Source organism: Rhamphochromis longiceps, linkage group LG5 (genome assembly GCF_057381845.1).
Source record: "Rhamphochromis longiceps isolate RC_006_pf linkage group LG5, R_longiceps_female_GT1.1, whole genome shotgun sequence".
In the NCBI taxonomy this organism is placed as follows: domain Eukaryota; kingdom Metazoa; phylum Chordata; class Actinopteri; order Cichliformes; family Cichlidae; genus Rhamphochromis; species Rhamphochromis longiceps.
In genome coordinates, this window is record NC_140561.1 from 11,531,270 (window position 1) to 11,556,203 (window position 24,934).

Consider the following 24,934-nt stretch of genomic DNA (forward strand, 5'->3'; position numbering starts at 1 on the left):
CTGCTCGCAGACGCGCTCTTTCTGTCATTCATTCGATTAGGTTGCACGCTTGTTCACAAGCCGTTGGTTTAGCAGAATTATTGGTAAAAGCACTGACAAATAAAAACAAGACACGTTCTCGTATCTTTATTCAGTAGTAATATAAATGAGCTAACCAGCAGACAGTGAGAAGCACCACATGGCCCCTGATGGAAGGGACTCATACTTTTCACATCAGATCCCACTTGTTGAAGGTTGTTAAAACAACAATGAATATACTAGTCAACTGAACAACATCAAAAAAAGGGGAAAAAAAGCAAATTAAAAAAACATCAACACAAAGCAGAAGGGAAAATGAAATGCTGGGTTGAGTTAAAAAACCAAACAAAGTCAAATTACTTGAAGTGAAACACAACTGAAAGTTCAAGAGCAGCTCTACATTTAACTTAGCTGGACTTACAGTGTGCTACAGTATGCAATGCTACTTGCACGCATCATCCACATCACTTTCTATGCAGCTTTATTTCTGCAAATACTAAGTGATCTCCTGCTGTGCGTTGTATCTAATTTGCATTGCAGCTAGTTTGACAATAAAGACACACAATCATGATTTACAATCGATGTTAGGAGTTTAAAAAAACCCCAGTTACTTTGATTTCTACACTGTGTGAAGACATTTGAAACAACGACAATGTGAAAAAAAATAAATACAGGACTGGACAGCTGAGTCATATGGTCAATCATATGGTTTTTGAATATACAACACATCTGAATGGAGTTATGGTTTCTGATAGGAATGTGAGTTTGACAGTGTATTTAATACAATATTTTATAATATGGATCTGTTAATATATTTATTACATCCTCCTTTCTAATCACATAGATCATTATAGATCTTCCTAGCATTGAGCTGCTTAGGATGAGAGAGAGAGAAAGTTAGAGAGACGTGGAGAAGGGACATAAGTTACTATGGGAGAGTGCGAGGTGGGGGCGGATTGGGGGCTTAGCAGGAGACCTCCATGGTCTGGGGCCCGGCCTTGCTGTCCAGGCTCCCGGTGGTGCCGCCCTCCAGCAGGCTGTTGATGTTGCTGCGGCTGCGACTGTTGTCCATGGAGGTGATGCTGGAAGAGGAGGTGGTGCGTGAGCGAGCCAAGCGAGTCATTCCTGCTGAAGGTACTGAAAGAGAAACGCGCGTTAATATTCCACTCACACGGCCCACAGACTCGGTGCAGCGTGGGAATGCAGATACCGTGACACATCAGCAACAACAACAACAACAACAGGAAACAAGTGCTTAGCATGCAAACTGCTCTCATAAATGGAGACTAATCAAATCAAATAATCCACAAATGTGCTAACAGTAAGTACAGCAGCAGCACACCGTATTTGCAATCCAATGGAACTGACAGGAAGCAACAGCGGCAGCTCATGCAGTAAACTAGGACACTCGGGGCATGCTGAGTGGGAGTGAGGTGAATGTCATCAGAGTATGCAAAGGGTGCAGTATGCTGACTGTATCCACAACCCAGAGCTGCTGTTCCAAATATTAAACAGTGCTCTCTCGAGAACTTCGTGCATACATTGACATTCATCCACTGTACTGTTATGAGGCCACTGAGTTCAAAGCCTCGTCATCTGGCAGCTACTTAAAAACCTGGTACCTGATTCGTTGCTCAGGTGACTGAGAAGAACGTAGGGAACTTCAGGCAATGATTAAAGAGGGAAAGAAAGGAGAAAGGGAGACATGTTGAAAAGCAAGCTCTTCGTGGTGCTTTGCCACACCTCTGTGTATTTCGCAGCAATTTTTGTAGACAAATAGCTGTCATTTGTTTGCTAGCAACAGCAGGTAAGAAATGAAGACATGCATGCAAGTTATACCGTACACTTGAGTTCCTGAACTTTCTGGCCGTTTCCCTTTGCATTTCACACTGTGGCAATGTGTTAATGAGGGAAAACCAGCTTTCAGAAACATGCTGAGGTGTTAAGATTTTTTTTCCACACTTTCACTGCATGAAAACACTCTTTTTAATCTGCTCTAATCCTGCAGTGGCATTTACTCAACAGGAGCACTTGGTGGCCTTTAAGGTAAAACCCAGGCTCTGGCACACTAGATACACATAGCTGCCCTCCTACAGTGAATGGCCCGGGAAAGAGAGAATGCAAAATAGAGTTGGTGTTACAGAATGACACACATAGACAGCGATCATCTGTGCAGCTGGTAAAAGCAAAACTACATTCATCTGTCCATCGATCAGAGTCTTGGTTGGTGCATAGCAAGCCTGTAGGGTCTTCTAGAGATGTGTTTGTGGCTTTTCTGCTTTTTATGTTTTTATTTTGTTTTTTTAACAAATGAATGACTGTAAAGCCTGAAGGCCTGTTTAACCATGCACATTGAGTCTCTTTTGACAAACACTGCATCATTAAACAGTTCAGATAGAAAAGAAAACACACCAGGCAAAAAAAAAAAAAAAAAAAAGGGCAATTTTTAACGCCCACTCTGAACTGAACAGGAAGAAAATTGCTGTTCAGCTCACAGAATGTGATCGTCATTTCTAGAAGCACTAACACCTCACCTACTGAGGCTGGTGGGTGCCACAGACTGCAAAAAGCAGAGAGGAAATGGTGTTAGCATCCATTGAGCCACGTGGGCTGCCTCTCCGTGAGCAGGGTGACAAAAAAAAAAGAAAAAAAAAAAAGCAAAACCTTTCTTTTCACGCTCTGCAGGCCAATGTCCGAGGGGGGGGGGGGGGGGGGGGGGGGAGAGGAGGTTAGCAACAGCTCACTGACTGCATTGAAAACAAGTCTCAATTAAGTAACTTTTGTCATTGCACTCACGTCAACAGGAAATTCAGTGGAGCGCCTGGGCCACAAACACGTCAGTTCAAACAGGTATTAGTCTGTAAACAATTCTTGGACACTGACTACTAGCAAGCCAGTTTAAACCAGTTTAGAGTTAGATCTGTTTACCCTTCAGGCACATACAAAAAAACCCCAAAACAAAACAAAAAAACAAGAGCATCTTCACTTACTGTAGCCCATGCCCTGGACAAAGTACTTGAATGCCTCAGCAAGTTTTCCTGGCTGCAAGAGAAAAAAAAGTTAGAAGATCGTGTTGCTCCAAGAAAAGAGCAAGATGACGTTCACGTCTCTCGATAATTTAAAAACAAACAAACAGACAAAAAAACCCACCTGCACAACCTGGGGCAAGCCTCCACAATCAGCCATCTGAGAGGACATTATCAGTCTCATCAATAAATCACATTTATAAATATGAATATCATCTCATATGTCAGAAATTGCAGTGCAGAAGCATCACCTTTAGCAATGTAGTCTTGGTAGGATTTAACCTGGAATTGCACTCCACCTGCAACATCAAAGACAGGCAAACACTGAGTGATGAAGAACTGCTGCTTGTTGGCATAACAAATCCTTCCCCAAGCTTCTTAGCGCACTGAGATGATGGATTGTAAGCACCACCGGCACCACTCACCACGGCCTCCACAGCAGGTGACGTGTCACCGACCACCAGCAAAGCAGGGCAACTGGAATAAATGAGGAGTGGATATTCTCAAATCACGCCATGCACTCACAGCCCAATGTGTATATTTGTGTCATCTTGATCTCATAGACTTACGTTAGTGTGTTGACCGTGTCCTCATTCAGACCCACTATGGGCCTCTCGATCTCAAGGTCTCGACGGCTGGTGCAAGGGGAAAAAATGAGAACGTGTTAGAGAAGCTGAAAAGGACGTTATCTCGTTAGACCTCTGTGCTTTGCATTTTTTGTGCTTGTATATTTAGGCTTTACTCCACAGCAATTAACTGTCTTTGTTAATAAAAGTTCTCATAAATGTAATGAATAAGCAAAAATACAGGCAACTGCAAAACCTAATATTAAATGTGTCCTGTTATGTTCATTACCAACTCTGTATTTTTATTCTTAGACACGGCTGAAGCAGCTGCGAATGACTCATAATTCAAAATAATCCTTATTTATCTTATAGTGGGCCTTTTTCCTTCCCTCCCAGCCAGAGCTACGTGCCTGTCTTTATCAGGGATCTAAGCTATGAAAACGCAACTGTAACAATATATAGCAGAAAACTGAAAATACAAGTTAATATATAGTGTATAATAACCATGAACTGTTTCATACTATTGGTAGGAGCCACAGAAGAGGGCCAGGTTGTCCTGGTTGATGTCTTGGGCGATGTGGAGGCGGTAGGTCTGAATCAGCTCCTGGTTGTCTGTAAGCTCATCCTGAGAACGGATTAATAAACCGAGAGCGTGATCGACATGGCACAATCTACTAGTTTCTATACAGTGGGGCAAAAAAGTATTTAGTCAGCCACCGATTGTGCAAGTTCTCCCCACCTAAAATGATGACAGAGGTCAGTAATTTGCACCAGAGGTACACTTCAACTGTGAGAGACAGAATGTGAAAAAAAAATCCATGAATCCACATGGTAGGATTTGTAAAGAATTTATTTGTAAATCAGGGTGGAAAATAAGTATTTGGTCAATAACAAAAATACAACTCAATACTTTGTAACATAACCTTTGTTGGCAATAACAGAGGTCAAACGTTTACTATAGGTCTTTACCAGGTTTGCACACACAGTAGCTGGTATTTTGGCCCATTCCTCCATGCAGATCTTCTCGAGAGCAGTGATGTTTTGGGGCTGTCGCTGAGCAACACGGACTTTCAACTCCCGCCACAGATTTTCTATGGGGTTGAGGTCTGGAGACTGGCTAGGCCACTCCAGGACTTTCAAATGCTTCTTACGGAGCCACTCCTTTGTTGCCCGGGCGGTGTGTTTTGGATCATTGTCATGTTGGAAGACCCAGCCTCGTTTCATCTTCAAAGTTCTCACTGATGGAAGGAGGTTTTGGCTCAAAATCTCACGATACATGGCCCCATTCATTCTGTCCTTAACACGGATCAGTCGTCCTGTCCCCTTGGCAGAAAAACAGCCCCATAGCATGATGTTTCCACCCCCATGCTTCACAGTAGGTATGGTGTTCTTGGGATGCAACTTCTTCCTCCAAACACGACGAGTTGAGTTTATACCAAAAAGTTCTACTTTGGTTTTATCTGACCACATGACATTCTCCCAATCCTCTGCTGTATCATCCATGTGCTCTCTGGCAAACTTCAGACGGGCCTGGACATGCACTGGCTTCAGCAGCGGAACACGTCTGGCACTGCGGGATTTGATTCCCTGCCGTTGTAGTGTGTTACTGATGGTGACCTTTGTTACTTTGGTCCCAGCTCTCTGCAGGTCATTCACCAGGTCCCCCCGTGTGGTTCTGGGATCTTTGCTCACCGTTCTCATCATCATTTTGACCCCACGGGATGAGATCTTGCGTGGAGCCCCAGATCGAGGGAGATTATCAGTGGTCTTGTATGTCTTCCATTTTCTGATGATTGCTCCCACAGTTGATTTTTTCACACCAAGCTGCTTGCCTATTGTAGATTCACTCTTCCCAGTCTGGTGCAGGTCTACAATACTTTTCCTGGTGTCCTTCGAAAGCTCTTTGGTCTTGGCCATGGCGGCGTTTGGAGTCTGACTGTTTGAGGCTGTGGACAGGTGTCTTTGATACAGATGATGAGTTCAAACAGGTGCCATTCATACAGGTAACGAGTGGGGGACAGAAAAGCTTCTTACAGAAGACGTTACAGGTCTGTGAGAGCCAGAGATTTTCCTTGTTTGAGGTGACCAAATACTTATTTTCCACCCTGATTTACGAATAAATTCTTTACAAATCCTACCATGTGAATTCATGGATTTTTTTTTTCACATTCTGTCTCTCACAGTTGAAGTGTACCTCTGGTGCAAATTACTGACCTCTGTCATCATTTTAAGTGGGGGAACTTGCACAATCGGTGGCTGACTAAATACTTTTTTGCCCCACTGTAACTGAGAGGACACAGATAAAATAATTAGCAAATGTCTGAGAAAAAAGTGTCGAGGGAAATTTGAAAAGAAAGCCTCCAGAGGTTCAGCTGCTGTTTCACAGCTTCAATGAGAAAAGGTCAGGAGAACTACATAGCAATAAGTCAGACTCACAGTGCTGAAGTGGTGAGCCATGACGATATCCACCAAGTTACTGGTCCATCCAGAAAGCTGCACACAAGAGAAAGACGAGCCGCGGTAAGATACTAACAAGATCTGATTTATTTCTGGAGAGTGGACTAATTAGAAGTAAATAAACTGACATAGCAATCTTCAAGTTTTATGATTGTGAAGTGATCTACTGCTACTATAAATGCACAGTCCCTAGATTCACTGGTATATCTATGTCAGCTGGTATACCTGCATTTTAAAACTCTTGAGTGCTATAAACTTCGTAAATGGAAGAAATTGCTCAGGACTTTTCCTCTTTGCCATGTTTCAGACTTTAATAACAGCTCATAAAAGTGTGATGTTTTAAATGTATATGGCAGAAACGACACATCATATTATTATCACAGTAAAAGAATGTCTTCCTCATACAACCTTGTTGAATATTCACAGCGAGAGCACCATAGTAAACACAGTGTTTGTTCTTTAAGCCAAGAGGGGTGAGCTTTTATAGAATTTTTAACTAGGTAGTTGACTAGTATTGACTAGTCTTCAGAAGGCAGCATTTTCTCTTTTCATATATGATGAAAATCCTGGTCATCGATGAGGCGGAAATACTGACCTTTGAAGCAGCCCAGTCAATCCAGCCTTCAGCACACGGGTCGACATTAATGAGTACCAGCCCCTCCACAAGGGACGGGTTGTTCAGCTGTGAAAGTAAAGATGCACGAGGATGAGAGCTTTTTAACAAAAATGTCTCCCTGTGTTTTGTTTTGTTTATTAATTTCTTTATCATTTTTAAATCATATTGTAGTTTAATCTGAGCATCTGAACAAGGGAATGTTCTCCCAGGAGCTACATCCTCACAACAACAAGTTGGTAACATTTTGATGATGTTGCGTGTCCTCTAAAGAAGCAAAAACATGATTAAAAGTGAAGCATTTCTGTTCTGTTAAATGATGATGGAGTCACAAACCACTTCTAAATCAAGGGGTGCAGCTTTAGAACTTCCTGTAGACAAAAAGAGAGTATCTGGGGAAATCTAAGATCCAATGAGAGGGTGGCGGCTGCTGCTTCATCAACACGATGCTAATGCAGCACGGCAGCATCTGCTGCAAATCCATCATGGGAAAACATTTTGCTCCAAGCCAGTTAAAGCAAGCAATGCGTTTCAGAATCAATTTTTCCTCATTAATTCTAAATAAGAAAAGACTGTCCACGGAGAGCCCAACTCTACAATTCCTCATTTCCACACCTTCCCCTTTTACCATCCTCTCTTTTTATCATTCATTTTTTAGAGCTCCCTCACTGCTCTATGTCACTTCTAGATCTTTCTGCTAGCTTGTGCTTATTTTAGCTGCACTGTACCGAATGCAGAAACAAAGCAGTAGCAATGGAGAGAGAGATATTTAACCAAGGTGATTCATCACCTGGGGAATGGCAGCATATCTAGCAGACTGTAGAGGAACCTGATGCCCTGTGTGGGCTTGATGGGAGGCTTTAAAGTTCAGTGTGACAAACTGTGTGGTCTGAAAACCTTTAATTATTACAGGCGAGACAGAGAATCACACAAATAAAGACATCAAGGGCAAGGAAGAACAGAAATATAAGGATGGGTGAGTCTACACGCTGTGGTCCTGCTGTGGACTTACCGCAAAGCGGGTGAGGATATACGCTCCTGCTCCCACGCCGATGCCGATCACGCTGTTCACCCTATAAAGAAACTGCTCGTTAGTGTGTGGCTGAAGATGAATAATTCATTTATGGCAAAATCATCTTATCAATAATTAGCTATCAGCCAGGGGACACTCACTTCAACTGAGTCAACACAGAGGGCAGCATTTCGGCCAACTCATCCATGGTTGGATAGCGATACCTGGGCACGAGCGACACATGTGAGTCCACGCGAGCAGTAAGGAAAATGCTACCTTCAAGTTCATTCATAAGTTTAAATACTTCAGGAACAGACTGGATGATGACTGCACTTCAATTAGAAAATGAACCAACAGCTCACTTTCCTTTCTATGCACACAAATTGATTGGAACTCTCTCAACAGCACTGATATGAATAAATATGTACGCGTTCATCGGCGCGTGCAAAACCAGTCTGACACTCACCCGCTGGGAAAGGGAGGCGCTCCCTCCTGCTGACCGGGCGCATCGACGTGAACCACAGCAAAGTGCTGGGTGATCTCCTGCATGTCCTCGTAGTTAAACAGGGTGTTGAAGCAAGACTTGTCTAGAAAGGTGGAAAGACGTAGACATAAAATGTGACAGTGCAGGGGTTAACGTTCTTTGTTAGACGCAAAGAACAGAGCACTGCATATTGATGAGCTTATTTTTGGCCGACTCACGGTTGAGGCCGATGTCGTGATAGGTGAGGATGATAGGTCGGTTGCCCTTGGGAACGCCTCTCATTGTCACATGGAGAACGCCATGTGGCGTTTCAATGTCGTGCTCCTGTAGCCAAAGAGGAGGAAAAAAATAGTTCAGGACTAACACAGGTGGAAAGATAAAAAGCTTCCACATATGACCGCTACGACAACAATTCTGTTATAGCTGTTACAGCGTTACCCCAGAACTCCAGCAGAGTCCAAAAATCATCTAAATAAAAGAAGAACAATTGTTGTATGGGATTTTTCTCTTTCATCTCTGCCAAGCACAAAACAAAGACGCTTTCTGTCTCATTTCCCCAAAAGGCAGACATAAAGGCAACATTTTAGCTAAAACGAGCCATTTCTAGCATACTGATTGAAGTCTGCATCAAAGCTCCAACATGGAGCCACACACAAACTAAAGTAAACAACCCACAACAAACAAGACATTTGGGTTATATCTTGAATTGGGCATGCAGAGGATAAACCTTTTGTCGCCAGCTCACATCCCCTGTGCCCTCGGACAAACAAAGCACTGAATGGCCAGTTCAGGAAAACAGTCTTTCTATCCAAGGGTCTGAACCTCACAGTTCTTTTCACAAGAATGACTTTGCAAAAATGCCAGCATCATTTGTCTTCACTCAATGTCTTTGCAAAAAAAAAAAAGACCCATTAAAATTCAAAGTGTTCATACTGGCTTCATTCTCTCTGTTGCTTTACAATTTGGGTCGAACACTCAGGGGGCTTGAGTACCTTAAACACACCGCTTCTGCAAAGGAAAACATTAAGAGGCTTCAACATATTTTCATCTGGCACTTAATCTGTGTGGAAGATCCAGAAAGATGATCAAGATAAAAAGAAAGACTGTTTAACGATGACACAGCAAAAATAACAGTGCCTTAATATTGTTTACAGGATCCAAAGACAGGGCAGGAAGTGACATTAAGAGAAACAATAAACTACACAAGAAGAGGCAAATGCATTTCCCAGATTCCCCCAGAATCACCGAATCATCATGTTACAATGCACAAAACCTCCTAAGATCAGCATGATCTGCAGCTGCAAACTACACCCTGCACGTTCTAGCCACATGCATGCACGCTAGGGTGTCTGTGCTGCACAGAACAGCGGGTGGTGCCTCATCCGCTTGCCTCGTCAGAAGGCCCACTGGTCATCAATAATAAAGAGAGAGTGAGCCTGAGTGGAAGAGAGACACAGGTTACGGCTGACAGACTAAGAGGGGAGTGTGACTGACTGTACGCTGCCATTTTTCCCCTGCGCAATCTCGGCCGCCTGCATTTAACTGACGGACATGTGTCCCAGTATCTTCAGAGATAAAGGCTAATTCTCAAGGGCGAGACTGCACTGACTTACATCTGCAATCTATAATAAGAGGAAAAATACTCATCATGTCAGCAACCGCGTGAGATATTTGCTTTTGAGTGGGAGTTGCTATAGCGATTAGCCTGTCGCACAACACATGAAAACTGCATTCAAAAACACCACAAAGTGATGCTCAAGATAGCGAGCTACAAAACAGCATCTCATTATAACCTGTATTTCTCAGATGGCACAAACCCTAAAGAAAGCCTATCTGCTGACAGGAAGCTCTGCCCTCATCGAAGGGCTTTTAATGAAGCGATTCTGTAACCTCGGTCTGGTGAGGTGACAGAACAACCTGTTAAAGGTGAAAAAACACTCTCACCAAGGCTGTGTTGCTGCAGAATCTTTAAGGTTTTTTAGACAAGGACAGAGTCAAGGACACTCAGTGCTTTGCTCTGAGAAACAATATAAATGCACTTTGTTCAAATGCTGGTATTCTGTTGAGTCTATGTGCTATACGTGCACCCTAACATGTGTTAGGTAAACCGGCGGAGGAAATAGAGCATGAAAGCAAAGAGTGACAGAGACAGGCTGGACATCTAGAGAGGGGAAAAAAGAAGGAGAGCACTGCAATGGCATCAACCTTTTCCCCACTTTAATACATTCATGATAGCTAGCATTTTGACGAAAAGTACGTTAAGGCATTTGGGCTGGGTTGGAGGTGAAATGTGAATACTGAGCAGAGGTTTTATGCTTTGAGGAGAGGGGCCTTTCTGGTGCCACAAATGGGTGAGTACTCATTTTTCAAAGAAACATGGTGAGAGAGTTGGAGTGAGATGAAAAAAAAAAAGAACAGAGCACTTTGTCATGCTGATCTTCTTCCCGCAATTCACTGCCTATCAATCCCTCCTCTCAGTTTACTCCACCCTGCCAGGAGAGGCATCAATCACCACTGGGAGCAGCATTACTGGGCGGAAACACCAAGCAGTCTGTAAATGACTTAAGTGCACACATGCAAGTGGACAGAGCCCGGGATCATCTCGGGTACAGGCCAACCTCATCCATTTCTGACACTAACACGACCCTCCCCACCTGCAGCACACACAGTAAGTGTGTGTGCCATCAAAGCAGTGGGCTGAAACAACAAACTCAAGGACTCTGCGGGGAAGGAACAACCCGCTACAGTGGCTTTGGTGGTTTCTTGTCACGGTGTGTGGGGTGGGTGGTGAGTGACCTCCCTGTGATAACAGAAAAAAAGAACACAATGCACACCTGCAAAACGCAACATCTACAGCAATTCACTCATCGCCGGAAAGACATGATGAAGACATGCAGAAACAAACATGTGAGATCCACACACACAGTTACCAACAACCAGCTGATGGATATTGACAGGCGCACATCCTAAAACACTTGAGCACAACACAAGCATCTTTCATATCATCACATTAAAATGCACAACTGCACCCTGAGCAGCTTTAGACTGTGCAGGCTGCACATATGGACGCTGTGTGACCTGTAGTTGCACGCACATACGCACACGCACACACTGAACAAATGGTCACCCCATACCAGCAGCTGCCCAGAGAGCACGAGTCCCATCAAAGCCAGACCCCAGAGCTATTCCCTTCGTTTAGCCAGCTGCTGTCGGCATGTCTTTGGAGAAACAGCACCACAACACCCCTAATCTGAACCAGAACCTCCTTGAAGCACGGACAGAGCCAGGTGTGTCGAGTCAGGCGAGACACGTTTGTCACTCACCACTTCATTTCCAGCGCATGCAATCTGGTCCAGGTCCAGAATAGCTGACATGGTTTTCCCACACAGGAGAGGAGTGGTGTAATGCTATGTGTGAGTGTGCGCTGGGCAGCTTTGAAGCCCTCAGAAAGGAGCAGGAGGAGGGAGGGAGCGTTGGTAGGAAGTGAGGGATGTAGGGTGAGGCAGCTAGAGCAGTAGCGACAAGGAAGGAAGAGAGGGAGGAGAAAGACACAGCAGATGGAGTGAGGAGGAGAAGGAAAAGTAACCTGAATGAAAGCAGGAGGGGTGGGGGATGGATACGATGCAGAGAGAACAAGAGAGAGAGCGACGGAGACAAGAGGTGGGAAAGAGAGCAGGAAAAAGACAGAGGGGGAGGAGAGTGAGACTGCAGTTTGTGCTTGGTAGTCACAGTGCGTCCATACATCCAGTCACTGGTTCTTCTAATTGGATTGCGGAGGGTCAGGTGGGTAGAGGCAGAGGGCGGGGTTTGGAGGAGAAAAGGAAAGGGGGAGGGGGGGAATGGAAGCGGGGTGATGGGGTACAAAGAATGCAGTCCAGGAAAATGTGCAGGCTGCTGACGTCACGCTGTCTTATTGATGAGGAGAGGAGGCTGACTTTGACGGCTCGCCCTGGGCTGTTTTCTGCATCAGCAAAATGGCTGCTTGTCGCCAAGCACCGTATCCACATTTATTTTTGCATCACATTTCATCCGAATGGCTTTAGAACCCTGAAATATCTCCGTGTGAGTGGATATAATCAGATCCAGCTCACAGCAAGAGTGGACTAGCGTATAATGCAGCAGGAGGGCTTACGATAGCAATAGCTTTGCTGCGGATGTTGGCTCATTCAAGGCACCACTTAATCATGTAAATGACTGTCAAGTAGTGACTCTGACACTGAGCTTTGGCTAATGACTCCTCGTGTTCCAGGCTTACGAGCAAAAGATAGCAAGCCACCTTTTCCCCTTACTATCAAAACAGGACATCATCAGGATTTATGTCCTCTAAACTTGCTGCTGAGTCATTTGATCCACGTAGTGTATTGCTCTCTCCTTCTCACTCTCCTACCATCAGTACAACTCCTAACGGTGCAGGGTGTCACGCCTTTGACGGGGTGCTCAGTGCAGCCAATGGCAAACATGTAGACACAGAGTTTGTGAGGTTATAAGGACCAGGGTCTCTTTATTGGTTAATCATATAGCAGCATGTTTGGTTGTAGACCAGTTTCTCTGATTTATTTCCTTTCTTAACCCACAGAGGGTGCCAGCGAAACACATGTAGTCATTTCATGCACTGAATCATCATGTGCCTCAGCAAAGCCCCCTGCAGCCTGAGGAGTCATACAGACGCACAGTGACACTATGATCTGCAGAGATTAGCTCAATTGCATCATTTCCAGAAAGTAGGGTTTGATTTGAACCAATTTTTGTATACTAAAATGCACCAGCTCAAAACATTGTTTACCTGTGACACGGTCAGTTTGATGACAATTGTGTTAATCATATGTTATAGTCTACACAGCCACAAGATCTCCGTCCAGTGTATCAGAAAGCTTTCTGCACAGTCATCTTCACAACACTAGATGAGAAAGCTGTTCTAGCAACACATGGCAGCTCAGCATGTTACCAACACAGTTAAGGTTCTTTTTTTCCATTTAAATTGTCACATGTCTGGAGCTATCGAACAGCCTCGTGGCGCCCTCTAGTGCGCATAATGAGACAGTGAGGATTTGAAAAGCCACAGACTAAATAATGAGAAAGTTGGGCAAAGTTATAAAGAGAAACTGCTATTTTAAAAGTACACACTTCCCTGAAAATGTAAAAACCTACACACTGCATACAATATATAAAACGCTATACATATATAGAAACAATAAACAAAGCTTAAGCAAAAGTTTAAAAAATGGACTTAAAAACATAGCAGTGCGAGACTGCAGCAACACCATGACACTAAAACTATTTTTGAAATGCACAGTCAGCATTCTGGGTTTGAGGAGTCTGTCACACACCTTCCTCTCCCTTTCCTGGCATAAGCAGAAAATTGTAAGAGAAACAAAGCTGCAGCAGTTTGAACCTTTAGGTTCCCTGACTCCACCCCACCACCACTGTCCTCCTCTGCAGGTATGCACAGCTCTGGCACGACTCCTGCAGTACCTGTGGACTGCCTGTGGTGGGAGCTTTAGCAGCAGGAAGAGAGCAGCTGGATTCATCCTCCAGCTGCTGGAATGTCACGGCTCAGAGTGATGTTGCGGCAGGCAGGACCCCTCCCACACAGGTCTGATGTCTTGTATAGGGTGTGTTCTCCTTTTATCTTAGTGTTATTACGCTGCGTGACGGGTTCAGTGTTATACTAAATATTTACAAGATATTTACTCCATCACGTCTATTGCCAAATGGCCAGATTACCAAATCAGGAGGAACACCAGCACAGTTTGTTAACACTATAAATCTTTTAAGAGAATTGAACCTTCTCACGATCCATCATCAGCACCCTTTTTAGCAATTTCCCATCTTCAGCTGCTCCCTTATTCACAGGGGGTCGCCACAGCGGTTTAATTGATTTGGATTTGAGTTTTTACACCAGTTACTGTTCCCAAAACAATCTTCTCAGGATCAAACTGGGAATTTTTCACTAGTTAGGCGAATGTGTAAAACCACTACACTGTGAACTGCCTGAGCTTCCTGAGTGTGACCATGTGAGGTCATAATGGCTGAAAGGCAAATGAGGTCAAACCACCAGTGGGACGGATTCAGGTTCAATTCTCTCTGTAACTGACAACAGCATGACTTCAAAGGGAATCACAAAAAAGTGGTAATAAAAGATTACACGGTGAACACGAGCAGCTGACTGACTGCAGGATTGTACGCACATGAATGTCTTAATAATAGTTCTGACAGGATGCTAAGGAGCATGCAGCTTGCCTGCTCCGGCTAACATGCTTACTCTCTTCCCCCGCCTGCGTCGGCTATATTTAGCTCTGCCGGGATGCTGGAAGGAGGCGTGACTGCAGAAAGTGAGCTAGGGATGAAAGGTTTAACCCTTAGCAGTCATGATGGCCATTAAAACACAGCACAGAGCTTTCCCCAGCATTGTGACTCCTCCTCCTGCAGGAGAATCGTTGCAAGAAAAAGCAAACTGCCCAAGAGGTGGAAGGCTGGCAAGCCTTCTCCTCATTCTAAGACATAAAAAAGGGGGGATCTGGAAAACTGCTTCCTCAAGGTTAATAACTCTTCTTCTGGAATGACAATTATTTTTACATTATCACATAAAAGGGCTTGACTATGAATAAAATACAGTAAAAAAGGCAGGCACTAAAAAAAAAAAAAATCATACTGAGGAAGGTGCTACAGTTGTTTATTCTTCAAAAAAACAACCTGATATGAATTTAACATAATCTTTTTCTGTATCGCTTTATGCAAAGAATAAAGTGAGTGTGCTTTCTCAGTCATTAGCACAGAGCCAAAGCACTATTCAAATTTTTTTTAAAAAGGTCCTCATTTGCAAATGATCACTACACTTGCCTCCAAAGAAATAGATGGCCATTAGCAAAAGCAGCAGAATTTTAATCAGGTGAGCACATAACTACTGGTTTGTCCTTTCTGTCACAGTCAGCGGTGTCAAGAGTAAACGCAGAGAGCAAGTTGGACCAAACACGCCTTTCACCTGCATTAGGCATCCATAAATGTGCGTGTTATTACTGAGTAACGTGCTCGGATGTACAAAGAATGCATGGGTTCAGCAGTGTGGAGCTGAGAATGAATCATAATGCTAAATTAACAGTGGGAGCAGAGAGCTACACTTACCTGGCAGTCGAAATCCTGAAAGTTGCGTGCATTCTGCGTGAAAAGGAAAAGAGGAGAGTTAAATGTAGCGTAGTATGCTAAAGCTGGTAATCACTCTTAATGTGTTTGTGTAACCCCACCAGATGGATGGGAGTGTGGTGCAGGATGTATACATGTGTGCAGACAAAATGGCAATAACCCATGTCTGATTACATTTATATCCATGACATTCATGCAGCTCTTCACGGAGCTGTTGATAACTTATCATTAGCTCCTTAGTTTAACAGCATCGAAACTAAAGTCTTTGCTTCACATAATACATGTGATGGTGCACAATTCTGACGTTTTTATGTTAATTTGCATTGTTTGAGGCCTGAGTGGGCAGCCGACCACAGAAAAGATGCCACTGGGATTGAGTTGCAGGAGAGACCAGTGGGGTGTACATGCTTTTAAACGGAGATGGTTTCTACAGAGCGGTCCTTTTCTTCTTCTAACTGCCTGTGCAGCAGAAATCTGGATACAAATCCACCACTATAATGAAATAATGTTGAGATGTGATGAATGTAATGCAAGTAAATGGGGTTGCTTTGATTTTTAATGTTGGGTGAATTACAAAATCGCTATTGGAGTGGTTAAAGAAATGGATGGATAGATTCACTGCACCATGTCAATCATCACACTTTACAGGGCATCTTGATTGCAGTCAGGTGACTCAACATATTAAAGAGACTTTTAAAAGGCTTCTTTTACATAGTCTGGGACGGGAGACGGTGCAATGAAGGTTACAATGATGAGCTAAAACGAACAGCAGCCACCTATGCGTGCCATAGACACGACCTACATATTAAAAATCAGTAAAGGCTTGAGTAAAGCTGTGGTACGTGGTGCCACAAGACAAAGGGGGAAAAAAGTCTTGTCCAAGTCACTCAGCTTAACCATTTCTTTTACATCTAACAAGTTAACTGGAAATACTGACAGCTTGGTCTCCTTATAAATATCAGACCTTAAAGAAAACTAAGATATGAACTACACTGTGATTGGCCAAAACTAACAGGCCTGTTTTGCTTTTATTAAAGGCACTTTAATGTCATACTAAATGACAGGATACATTTATAACCTTCGCTGGCTACCTAGGTGCTCTGAGCTTGACCAGTGTAATAAGAAATTATCAGTCGGCAGTCAGAACCAGTTTCCACCACTTTTACAGAAATGAGGATCCTCCTTCATCATTGTTATCACATCATCAACATCATCTCAATCCACTTTGAAGACTCATCTGTTTAATGAGCTGACCACTAGGTGGAGTGAGAGGTCAGTGCCAGTCTCCTCTATTTCAATGATTTCCATGATGCATTTTCCCCACTCTGTCTTCTAACATAATACATTTACCTTAACTGGCATAGAGCACACTCAGAGAAATGTTCTCATTCTTCAAATCCACCCCTGAGGTGACGCAATCCCCTAAGAGCCGATACATAATCACACACTCCTCCCTCTGAGGCACGATATGCTCCTGACTGTGTCAGTGATCGGGGTACAGAACAAAACAGACACATCATCATCATCGTCATCATTATTGTTCTAATCAGTTAATCAGGTGTTGAGAATGAAGGCGGGAAGAAGGAAAGACAGGTAGCGCTTCTTGTCTCTTTCTGCTTTTATTGTCCCTCACTCGCTGCAAACTTTCAAGCTTCAGAAATAAAAGAGATGAGTTTCTTTTAGCTTTTCCTTTGATCTCTTTACCTCCTCGCCAGACTGTTTTCTCTGCCTCTGTTACGTATTCTCTCATTGCTTCATTCTGTCTACAACCCCTTTTGCCGCCCCCCCATTCCCTTTACACTTGAGCATATATGAATAATTCACTTTGATGAACGGCACTGCAGAGCATGCATGACTAGTGTATTAGCGTATGTATTTTCCTGGGAGTGCTGTAGTGGGTGCTTATTCATTTTTAGGAGACAACACATCTGTTCATTTTATGTGTATGGTTACAAAAAATTTATCTTGTCGCCTCTGCAGCTTGTCATCACCTTGTTCTCGCTGCAACTCACCTTATTGGTCAGCAGCGGCTTGATCTCAGTCAGCTGTACATCCTGGAGCTCATCCATCTTCCTGTCGGATCACTCGAAACCACTGTCCAAGAAGGAAAAACCAAACATTTTCATCAGGAGGAGGACCGCATGCTGCCAAAGACACTTAAAATCTCAGATTAAAAGATGTCCATCTTTCTATTTTGCCTTTTTAAAATTCACACTAGCGCTGTGATACTTATGCTGTTATAAGAGTCAGACACAGAGGGCAAAGGGCCTCATTTCTGCTCCACACAGGTAGTGAGCAAACGCAAATATATATCAGGCCAGATTTAACAAAAAGTTTTCTCATTTGTTTTCCCCTTGAAGCCAGCCGTTTGTCCCTGCTCGTAATTACTGAACAAGAATCCTGACACAGAAGTGTCCCCCTCCCCCACTTTCCCTGAAATGCTACCTATTTTGCCCCCCTGTTTGCACAAGGTGAGGACAGGAAGTAGCATTGAATTTCTTGGCCGTTCCTAGAAGCGTGGCTCATGTTGCACATAGCAGCAGATGGAGGCTCTAACTCTTCTAGGTCAATGCTTACAACCGGCAAGCTAAAACCACAGCAGACAGCCTTTCTATAGATGGACGGCATTAAAAGAACAAACACACACTATGCTAGGAGAAACAAGCAAGACGTGTAGGCAAATGCAATTGGATGGAAGACCGGCCAACTGCTACCTTTTAATCACTTCCTGAATCCAAGCCAACCCCCCTTGGAATGACATTGAGCTGCTGGTATCAGATAACCTTCAATTGGTTAGAGAAGAGTCAAACAGCCAAGTTCCAGCAGGAGACACCAGAATAGATGACGTCACGCCATGTTTGTTTTACCAGCAGTTTCACCCTGCAATTGCCTGACAAAGGTCTAAACCCACATCTGCCTGCTGATGCATGAATCGGCTCAGGGGTCGTACTGGACTAATAACAGATTTCAAATTGCATGGGAAAAAGCCAGGGAAGCAGATGGCAACAAGTGAGCACAATCCTCAAATTACATAAAAAAAAACAGTTCAGAGAAAGAAAAAAAAAAAATGGAAACATCCAGGATTGGAAGGACTCAGCGATCAGTAAATGGGGAGTGAAAACATGCCAGGCAAAATCCCTGCTGACAAATCCGGCTTGGGAGTGGAACTAAATAATATTTAGACAACTGAACAAGGAAAAGAAGAAAAACAAATATTCTGCATGCTTGAGCAGATTGGGTGTATTGGTCGGATCAATCCAATACTTCCTCAGGCCGTCACAGAAAGGAAGGAGGCAAAGACCTGCTTTATTTGTAGCTGGCTAGTGGGGTAATTGAAGTGTTTAGTGCGACGGGGGTCAAGGCAAGCTTAAACTGACAGGCTGACTGGGTGGCTTTCATAGCCTAACCCCACTGACCTCACCGCCTTCTATCCTCTACACCAGCAATATTACAGAAGCAGAACGCTTGCTTTTATCTTGAAAACTGCTCAAATGCTCTACACCTTTCTTGTGAGCGACTTGCTTTGTGCAACCTGGCGTTGCACAAAAATCAGCCTCTCTTAGACAGGCACTGTTCATTAATCTCACAGCATTTGAATTTGCGCTTTCCTGTATAAGCTTGGACCCAGTAGCATATACATGTCACCTTCAAAACAGCACAGCAGCTCTGAGTGCATATTATACCAAGGCAGGCTCACACACTGAATCTTCAGTTGCTCAGCTCATCATTGCTTTGTAAAATGTCCTAAACAGCCACGACAGGAGAAAGAAAAATAGGTACACTAACATTTTTACTGGGTTTTAGAGTGTGGCTGTGATGGGTAAGGTTAAAACAATTGATTGCTAACAACTTTATAATCAAAATATTGGCAGAACATTAACAATAGCAGAAGTCAGTTTGTTGCTTCCAGCTGTTTTTAGAAGTCTTTTTTCCTATGTTTTCCTTTACATGCTTACTTCACTTACTGAGAGCATCACAAAGCAGAGTGAGAGAGTTGGACCTATTTATGCACATGGCATAGTGCATCATCAACAAGGTGTGAAAGAATTGATCACTGACTTCCTCAATTCACAAAGGTGAGCAAGTAGCTTCTCTATTATCGAGGTGACTTCCTAAATATAGAAGCCGAGGCAGGAAAACTCACAATGTCACAAGGGTTACCTGCCTCACTCTGTCACTGTTGTGGATATATGTGAATGAAGCAGAGAGGAACACTAACGTAACGCTAAGTCGACCTCATCTAAATGACAAAATGCCATCATTTATCAGACTGATGAAGCCGGAAATGTTACATATCATGTGACTGTAAATTGGGTACAGACTAGCTGTATCCCAGAGCAGCTCTGCTGGTCTCATAACCCCTTGTAACAATGCAGGTAAAGAGCACCAGATCACATTTAGAAACATCCACTGCCTTCGCCACCCTTTTCCTGCCTACTCTATGTCTGAGCTACCATTCAGCATCTACAGCTGTTGCCATAGAGACAAAGCTGGTTGCTGATGTTTATTCTAAACTGGGATAGACCCAAGGGACAGATGTAAGGCAAAGAAACAAGGGGAATAGATAATGGTAGAAATGAGAGCTGCCGAAACACGTTTTGAGCTTCATTTCCTTCAATGCCGTGGAACAATGCTCGAGTGTAACACATACATGTTATCTCGATGATAGCAAAGAATTCTATAACTGTAACAGGAAATGATTCCCAGGCTACAGCAGGGAAATTCACTTTGCAGCTTGCAAGGTTTGTCCCACATTCACACCGCACCATGGATGTGGAGGAGGATGGGGGAAGGATTCAAAGTGCTGATATGGAACAAGATCTTCCTGCCTTAACAGTATTACCATCTGTTGTAGCCGATCACTCACAAACAAATACTCTCTAATACCAGATTCTGTTTTACTCAGCTCCACCTGCATTAATACGAGTAACACCAGATTACATGCTGGATCTCACACTTTAATTTCCCACATCTGTGCTCTTCAGGTTCTTTCTCCTGCAAAAGCGTGTTGCTTTTAGGAGAGCCTCATTGCCAAGGATAAATATCAGCTCACACAACGAGGAAAGGCGCAGGCAACAGAGGATCCTGCAGAAAGTGTGTCAAGAGAAAACCCACATGAGGCTCTTTCGACACTGAAAAGGTCATCTTTCATTACATTCTAGAGTCAGCAGTGTCTCTGAGAGACCAGGTCGTCTTCCAATTCTGGCAAAATGACTTTATCGGAAGAATTGCAAAGACATGCTGAAATCTGTCAGTTTAATAAAGGGATAACTCATTTACCATCGCCCCCCTCTCCTCCCCACTCTTCTGCTGGCAAGCACTCCTGCCTACCTCACACAGAACATCCTGAGCTTTAAGCAGAGACAGAGCCAGTCTTTGCTTTAACAGTGAGACGCAGGCGCCTGAATACATCCGTGTGTGGACACAGTGGCGCATGCCAAACACTTCCTTGAGATATACCTCGTCTCTGCCAACAAAAGGAGTCCTGTAGCTGCCATGTCAGCAGGCATCCCTGAGTGATTGATGAGCAAATCCCCCTCCTCCCACTTTTTCCTCTCTCCCTCATCCTCTCCTTCTCTGCACTCTCTCCATCTTTTCCTTTTTCTGCTCATCTCCATCACACCTTGGGCCATCAGGAACTGTTTGCAGGTGATGTGATGGGCAACTGAAAGCCCAGCTGTGCCACCACTTAATTTAGCCCTTTTTCACCATGGCAACAGTGACTTCAGATTTACTTGTTTACGTCATGGCCGCACTTTTGACTCTGGCCTCTCTGCTTTCGTGCTGAATATCAGCACAGTGACCTCATATTAACGTGCCTCCAGGGCTACGAAGACCCTGACTCAGCCATCAGGTGTACTGCTATGGCGATAAACAATGAAATCCTATCGACTCACTGTCATCCGGCACGGTGGGAAGAGGATTACAGCAATGACGGTGGGGTTCAAATGAAGGACTAATTAACAACCCCCAAGAAAACCAATTAAAAAAAAACAAAGCTCACAAAATGTTACAAACATGGTTTTAAATTTAATTTTTATATAGAAAACTACAAAACAAAAAGTTTCAGTTCTGCTGCATTGCTTCTGATTTGATCTTTAATCTTGCACCTTTCCAGGTTTACAGTTCTACACATTTTAAACATTTCACTTCAACAGTACAAAAAGCATCTTAGTCATTGGTAATGTGTCACTTTGCCCTACCACGCATTGCCTTTTTAAAATTCAGAATCCTTATGGTTTATTTATCTTAATGACTTTAACTTCAAACTATCCTCTTAGGCTGATCTAGATTCATTTGAAGTTTGTTTTCTGTGGTATGTAAAAGGGATTCTTGCTTAAAAGCAGCGAAGATTTATTTTCATGTTTTGATCCTCTGAAAGTCGGTGCTGCAAAGTTTTCAGCTTGCACAAAAAAATTTTAAAAAAAATTAAAATGACTTGAGACACTGGCCAAAATTTGCAAAGAGTAGTGGTGGATCACACTAAAGCTCTGTGCAGGAACTGTATCCTCCATAGAACAGCGCATTTCTAAACTGATGATGCTTGACAGGTCAGCTCGCTCTCTGTGAGAGTTTAAGGTCTTTGGTGAACTCGGGTGCGTTTTGATTTTTTATGACCACACATCATTTCACACAGAACAAGAGGGAAAGTTCAGCAAAGCCTTCAGATCCCCTATAAGTCTCACCTTAATCCTCAAGAAACTAAGCTAATTTAGTGAGTGAAATGACAGACTAAAGTCAGGGATTAGAAATGGAAATTTACGGGCGCTCGCTGTGTGTGCAGGTGACCATGTGCCACATGACTGAAAGGCAGCAGCTCGAGTTTAAATCTGGCCTGAAAAACTTTCTGGCCCACACAACTTTCCAGTGGGCCAGATCCTGGTAAAAAAAAGAAGATGAAGAAGCAGAAACACTTCCATGGTAAAAAAAAAAAAAAACTATCATGGCATGTATAAACATATGTCTGGGCTCATTTCTCCTTCCCCTGGTGCTGTTTTGAGTGGCAGTTTTTGTCTTTTGGATTTTATTAAAATTGTATTGACTTTATTCCTCGATAAAGCTTCTTCTTCTTTTGCTCTCAGTATTTTTATTCTAAAGTGAAATGGCTACTTTTGGTTTCCCAAGTTTACTGATCTGATCGTGCTGACAGCTCGACTGCCCAGAGCGAGGCCTGTAATCCTGGAGGAGCTGCAGAGGTGATGATGGGGGTTCAGAGCCGGAGCCATTCCAGCAATCATCATGGGGTTATGTGAGGTCCTTGGACAATAAGATGGACGCGCCTGGCGAGCTGACTAAGACCCAGGAACACTGTGTAATTTTTTTTTTTTTTTTTTTTTTTTTTTTTTTTTTTTTTTTTTATTAATATTTTTGGATGGACAGAAACATTAATAAATAAATATACAACTGCAATAATCATACTGTCAGTTCTCTGTCCATTTCTAAACAAACAAACAAACTAAGACAAGCAAACAAACAACACACTAACAAACAAAAAAAAAAAAAAAAAAAAAAAATTACATAAATAAATAAATAAATAAAATAAATAAAACCCAGGAGAAACAAAATAATACACCGCCTCCTGGAAAACATCAGCAAAAACAAAAACGAATAAGGGTAAAACCCCCTGGTGCAAAAAAAAAAAAAAAAAAAAAAAAAAAAAAAAAAAAATTACATAAATAAATAAATAAATAAAATAAATAAAACCCAGGAGAAACAAAATAATACACCGCCTCCTGGAAAACATCAGCAAAAACAAAAACGAATAAGGGTAAAACCCCCTGGTGCAAAAAAAAAAAAAAAAAAAAAAAAAAAAAAAAAAAAAAAAAAAAGGCAACAACCAAAATACCAATGACACATGAAATATCCCTCTAAGAGACCATTTATCATAATGTCTAAGAGACATTGTCAATGTACCGCAAAAAGGGACCCCAGACCTGCTCAAAAATATCTTCTCTTCCCTTCATTCTATACATAACCCGTTCATATGATGCCATCCTAGACATTTGTTCGGTCCATTCCTTGAAAGAACAGGGGCTGGATGACTTCCAATGCCTAAGAATTACCCTGCAACCAGTTATAAAAGCCAGACGCATCCACAATCTCTGTTTTTTTGAGAGAATGTTATCGTCAGGTAGTAGGCCCAGGACGCATATAGCTGGAGATTTAGAAAGATTAAGTTTAAAAATATCATTCACCAAGTTGATGATCCCATCCCACAAATAATCATTTTTCCGACATGTATACAACATATGAACTAGAGTCCCGACTTCCTGCTGACATTTCCAACAAATGTCCTTATCTGCGAGCTTCAACCTGACTAATTTACTGGGTGTCCAATAGTTTCTGTGAAGCAACTTGTACTGGATAAGTTGAGACTGTGTTTCAGGTGAGCAAACATACCATGATGAAATCAGCATCTTCCAACTGTCCTCTGAGATCTGGATACCCAGATCTTTCTCCCAACACCGCCTCAGTCCCCCCAAACTGGGAGCATGTGCCTCTCTGAAGCTCCCATAAAATTTAGATGCCCTGATTCTGTTATTGTCAGGGGTTGCAAACATCTTCTGAACACTAGATGGAGGGTCTAGATTATTTTTCAAAATGGCTTTAATACAATGTCTTATTTGAAAAAACCTCCAAATTTCCCTTGGATCCAAATTGAATTCTCGTCTGATTTCTGCAAACGATTTCATGCCAGTCTGCCCAAATAGGTCCCCCATCTGATTAATACCTGTCCTAGCCCAGGCCTCCCACCAGACCGGTTTCTTCCCTATTAATACTTTCTTATTATACCAAATAGAGGCTCTAGCGGTGAGATAAGGGCTGCTGTTGGTATATTGGTGAGCTCTAAGCCAGGTCTCTTGCATGAAAGACAGTACTGGATCTTTAAACGGTACTGGCCTACCCTTCTGAGTAAGGAAGGCCTCTAAAGACGAAGGGGCCACAAGACTTTCCTCAATCCCAACCCATGATGGCTTATCAGTAGAGGAATTATGTATCTTAACTAACTGAGAGAGGGAGAAAGCGTAATGATACCAGACCATCTTAGACAATGCCAACCCACCACTCTCTTTAGCAGCATATAATTTAGACCGATTGAACAATGGCTTTTTACCTGCCCACACAAAACCCTCTACACATGTATTATAAAGCTTTAGCAAATTATGTGGGACTGCTATCGGTAACATGTGAAGAAAGTACTGAAGTTTAGGGGCAATAATCATCTTCACCAAATTAATTCTGCCCAAAAGGGACAGATTTATTTTAACCCAATTCTGCAACAGCGAACGGATGTTTTGAATCACTGGGGAAATATTTACTTTCATTATGTTGTCTAAACCAGGGGTCAATTTAATCCCCAAATAAGTCAGACCCTCGGGCTTCCACTTGAAATGCCATGAACTCCTCATAACAGGCGGACACATTTTAGAAATAGGCATAGCTTCAGACTTAGACCAATTTATAGTGTATCCAGAGATTACAGAGAAAGAATCAATAATTGAGGAAATTGCAGGAACGGCCTGTTCTGGGTTAGTTGAAATCAGTAAAATATCATCTGCATACAAAAAAGTTTTATGTTCTTCTTGACCCAAATCCACCCCTCTAATTTTCTTACAT

General features: G+C 42.9%; 1 protein-coding gene across 3 annotated transcripts in view; it reads right to left on the minus strand.

Annotated features, from left to right (window-relative positions):
• Positions 1 to 111: 111 nt before the first annotated feature.
• ndrg3a (ndrg family member 3a) overlaps positions 112 to 24,934 on the minus strand; it is a 38,467-nt gene continuing 13,644 nt past the window's right edge. Inside the window, exons 2-17 of one of the 3 annotated variants that reach the window (XM_085405812.1) lie at positions 17,329 to 17,410; positions 15,299 to 15,331; positions 8,395 to 8,500; positions 8,159 to 8,279; positions 7,854 to 7,916; positions 7,693 to 7,753; positions 6,663 to 6,749; positions 6,047 to 6,103; positions 4,132 to 4,235; positions 3,614 to 3,679; positions 3,470 to 3,521; positions 3,296 to 3,343; positions 3,169 to 3,204; positions 3,009 to 3,060; positions 1,641 to 1,679; positions 112 to 1,155 (exon numbers count right to left, since the gene is read on the minus strand). In XM_085405812.1, coding sequence (XP_085261938.1) covers positions 983 to 1,155; positions 1,641 to 1,679; positions 3,009 to 3,060; positions 3,169 to 3,204; positions 3,296 to 3,343; positions 3,470 to 3,521; positions 3,614 to 3,679; positions 4,132 to 4,235; positions 6,047 to 6,103; positions 6,663 to 6,749; positions 7,693 to 7,753; positions 7,854 to 7,916; positions 8,159 to 8,279; positions 8,395 to 8,500; positions 15,299 to 15,331; positions 17,329 to 17,385 — 1,155 coding nt within the window. In that variant the 5' untranslated portion in view covers positions 17,386 to 17,410 and the 3' untranslated portion in view covers positions 112 to 982. Of the gene's footprint in view, positions 1,156 to 1,640; positions 1,680 to 3,008; positions 3,061 to 3,168; positions 3,205 to 3,295; positions 3,344 to 3,469; positions 3,522 to 3,613; positions 3,680 to 4,131; positions 4,236 to 6,046; positions 6,104 to 6,662; positions 6,750 to 7,692; positions 7,754 to 7,853; positions 7,917 to 8,158; positions 8,280 to 8,394; positions 8,501 to 11,499; positions 11,873 to 15,298; positions 15,332 to 17,328; positions 17,411 to 24,934 lie in introns of those variants that run through there. The other 2 variants (XM_085405813.1, XM_085405814.1) reach the window with 2 other exon arrangements.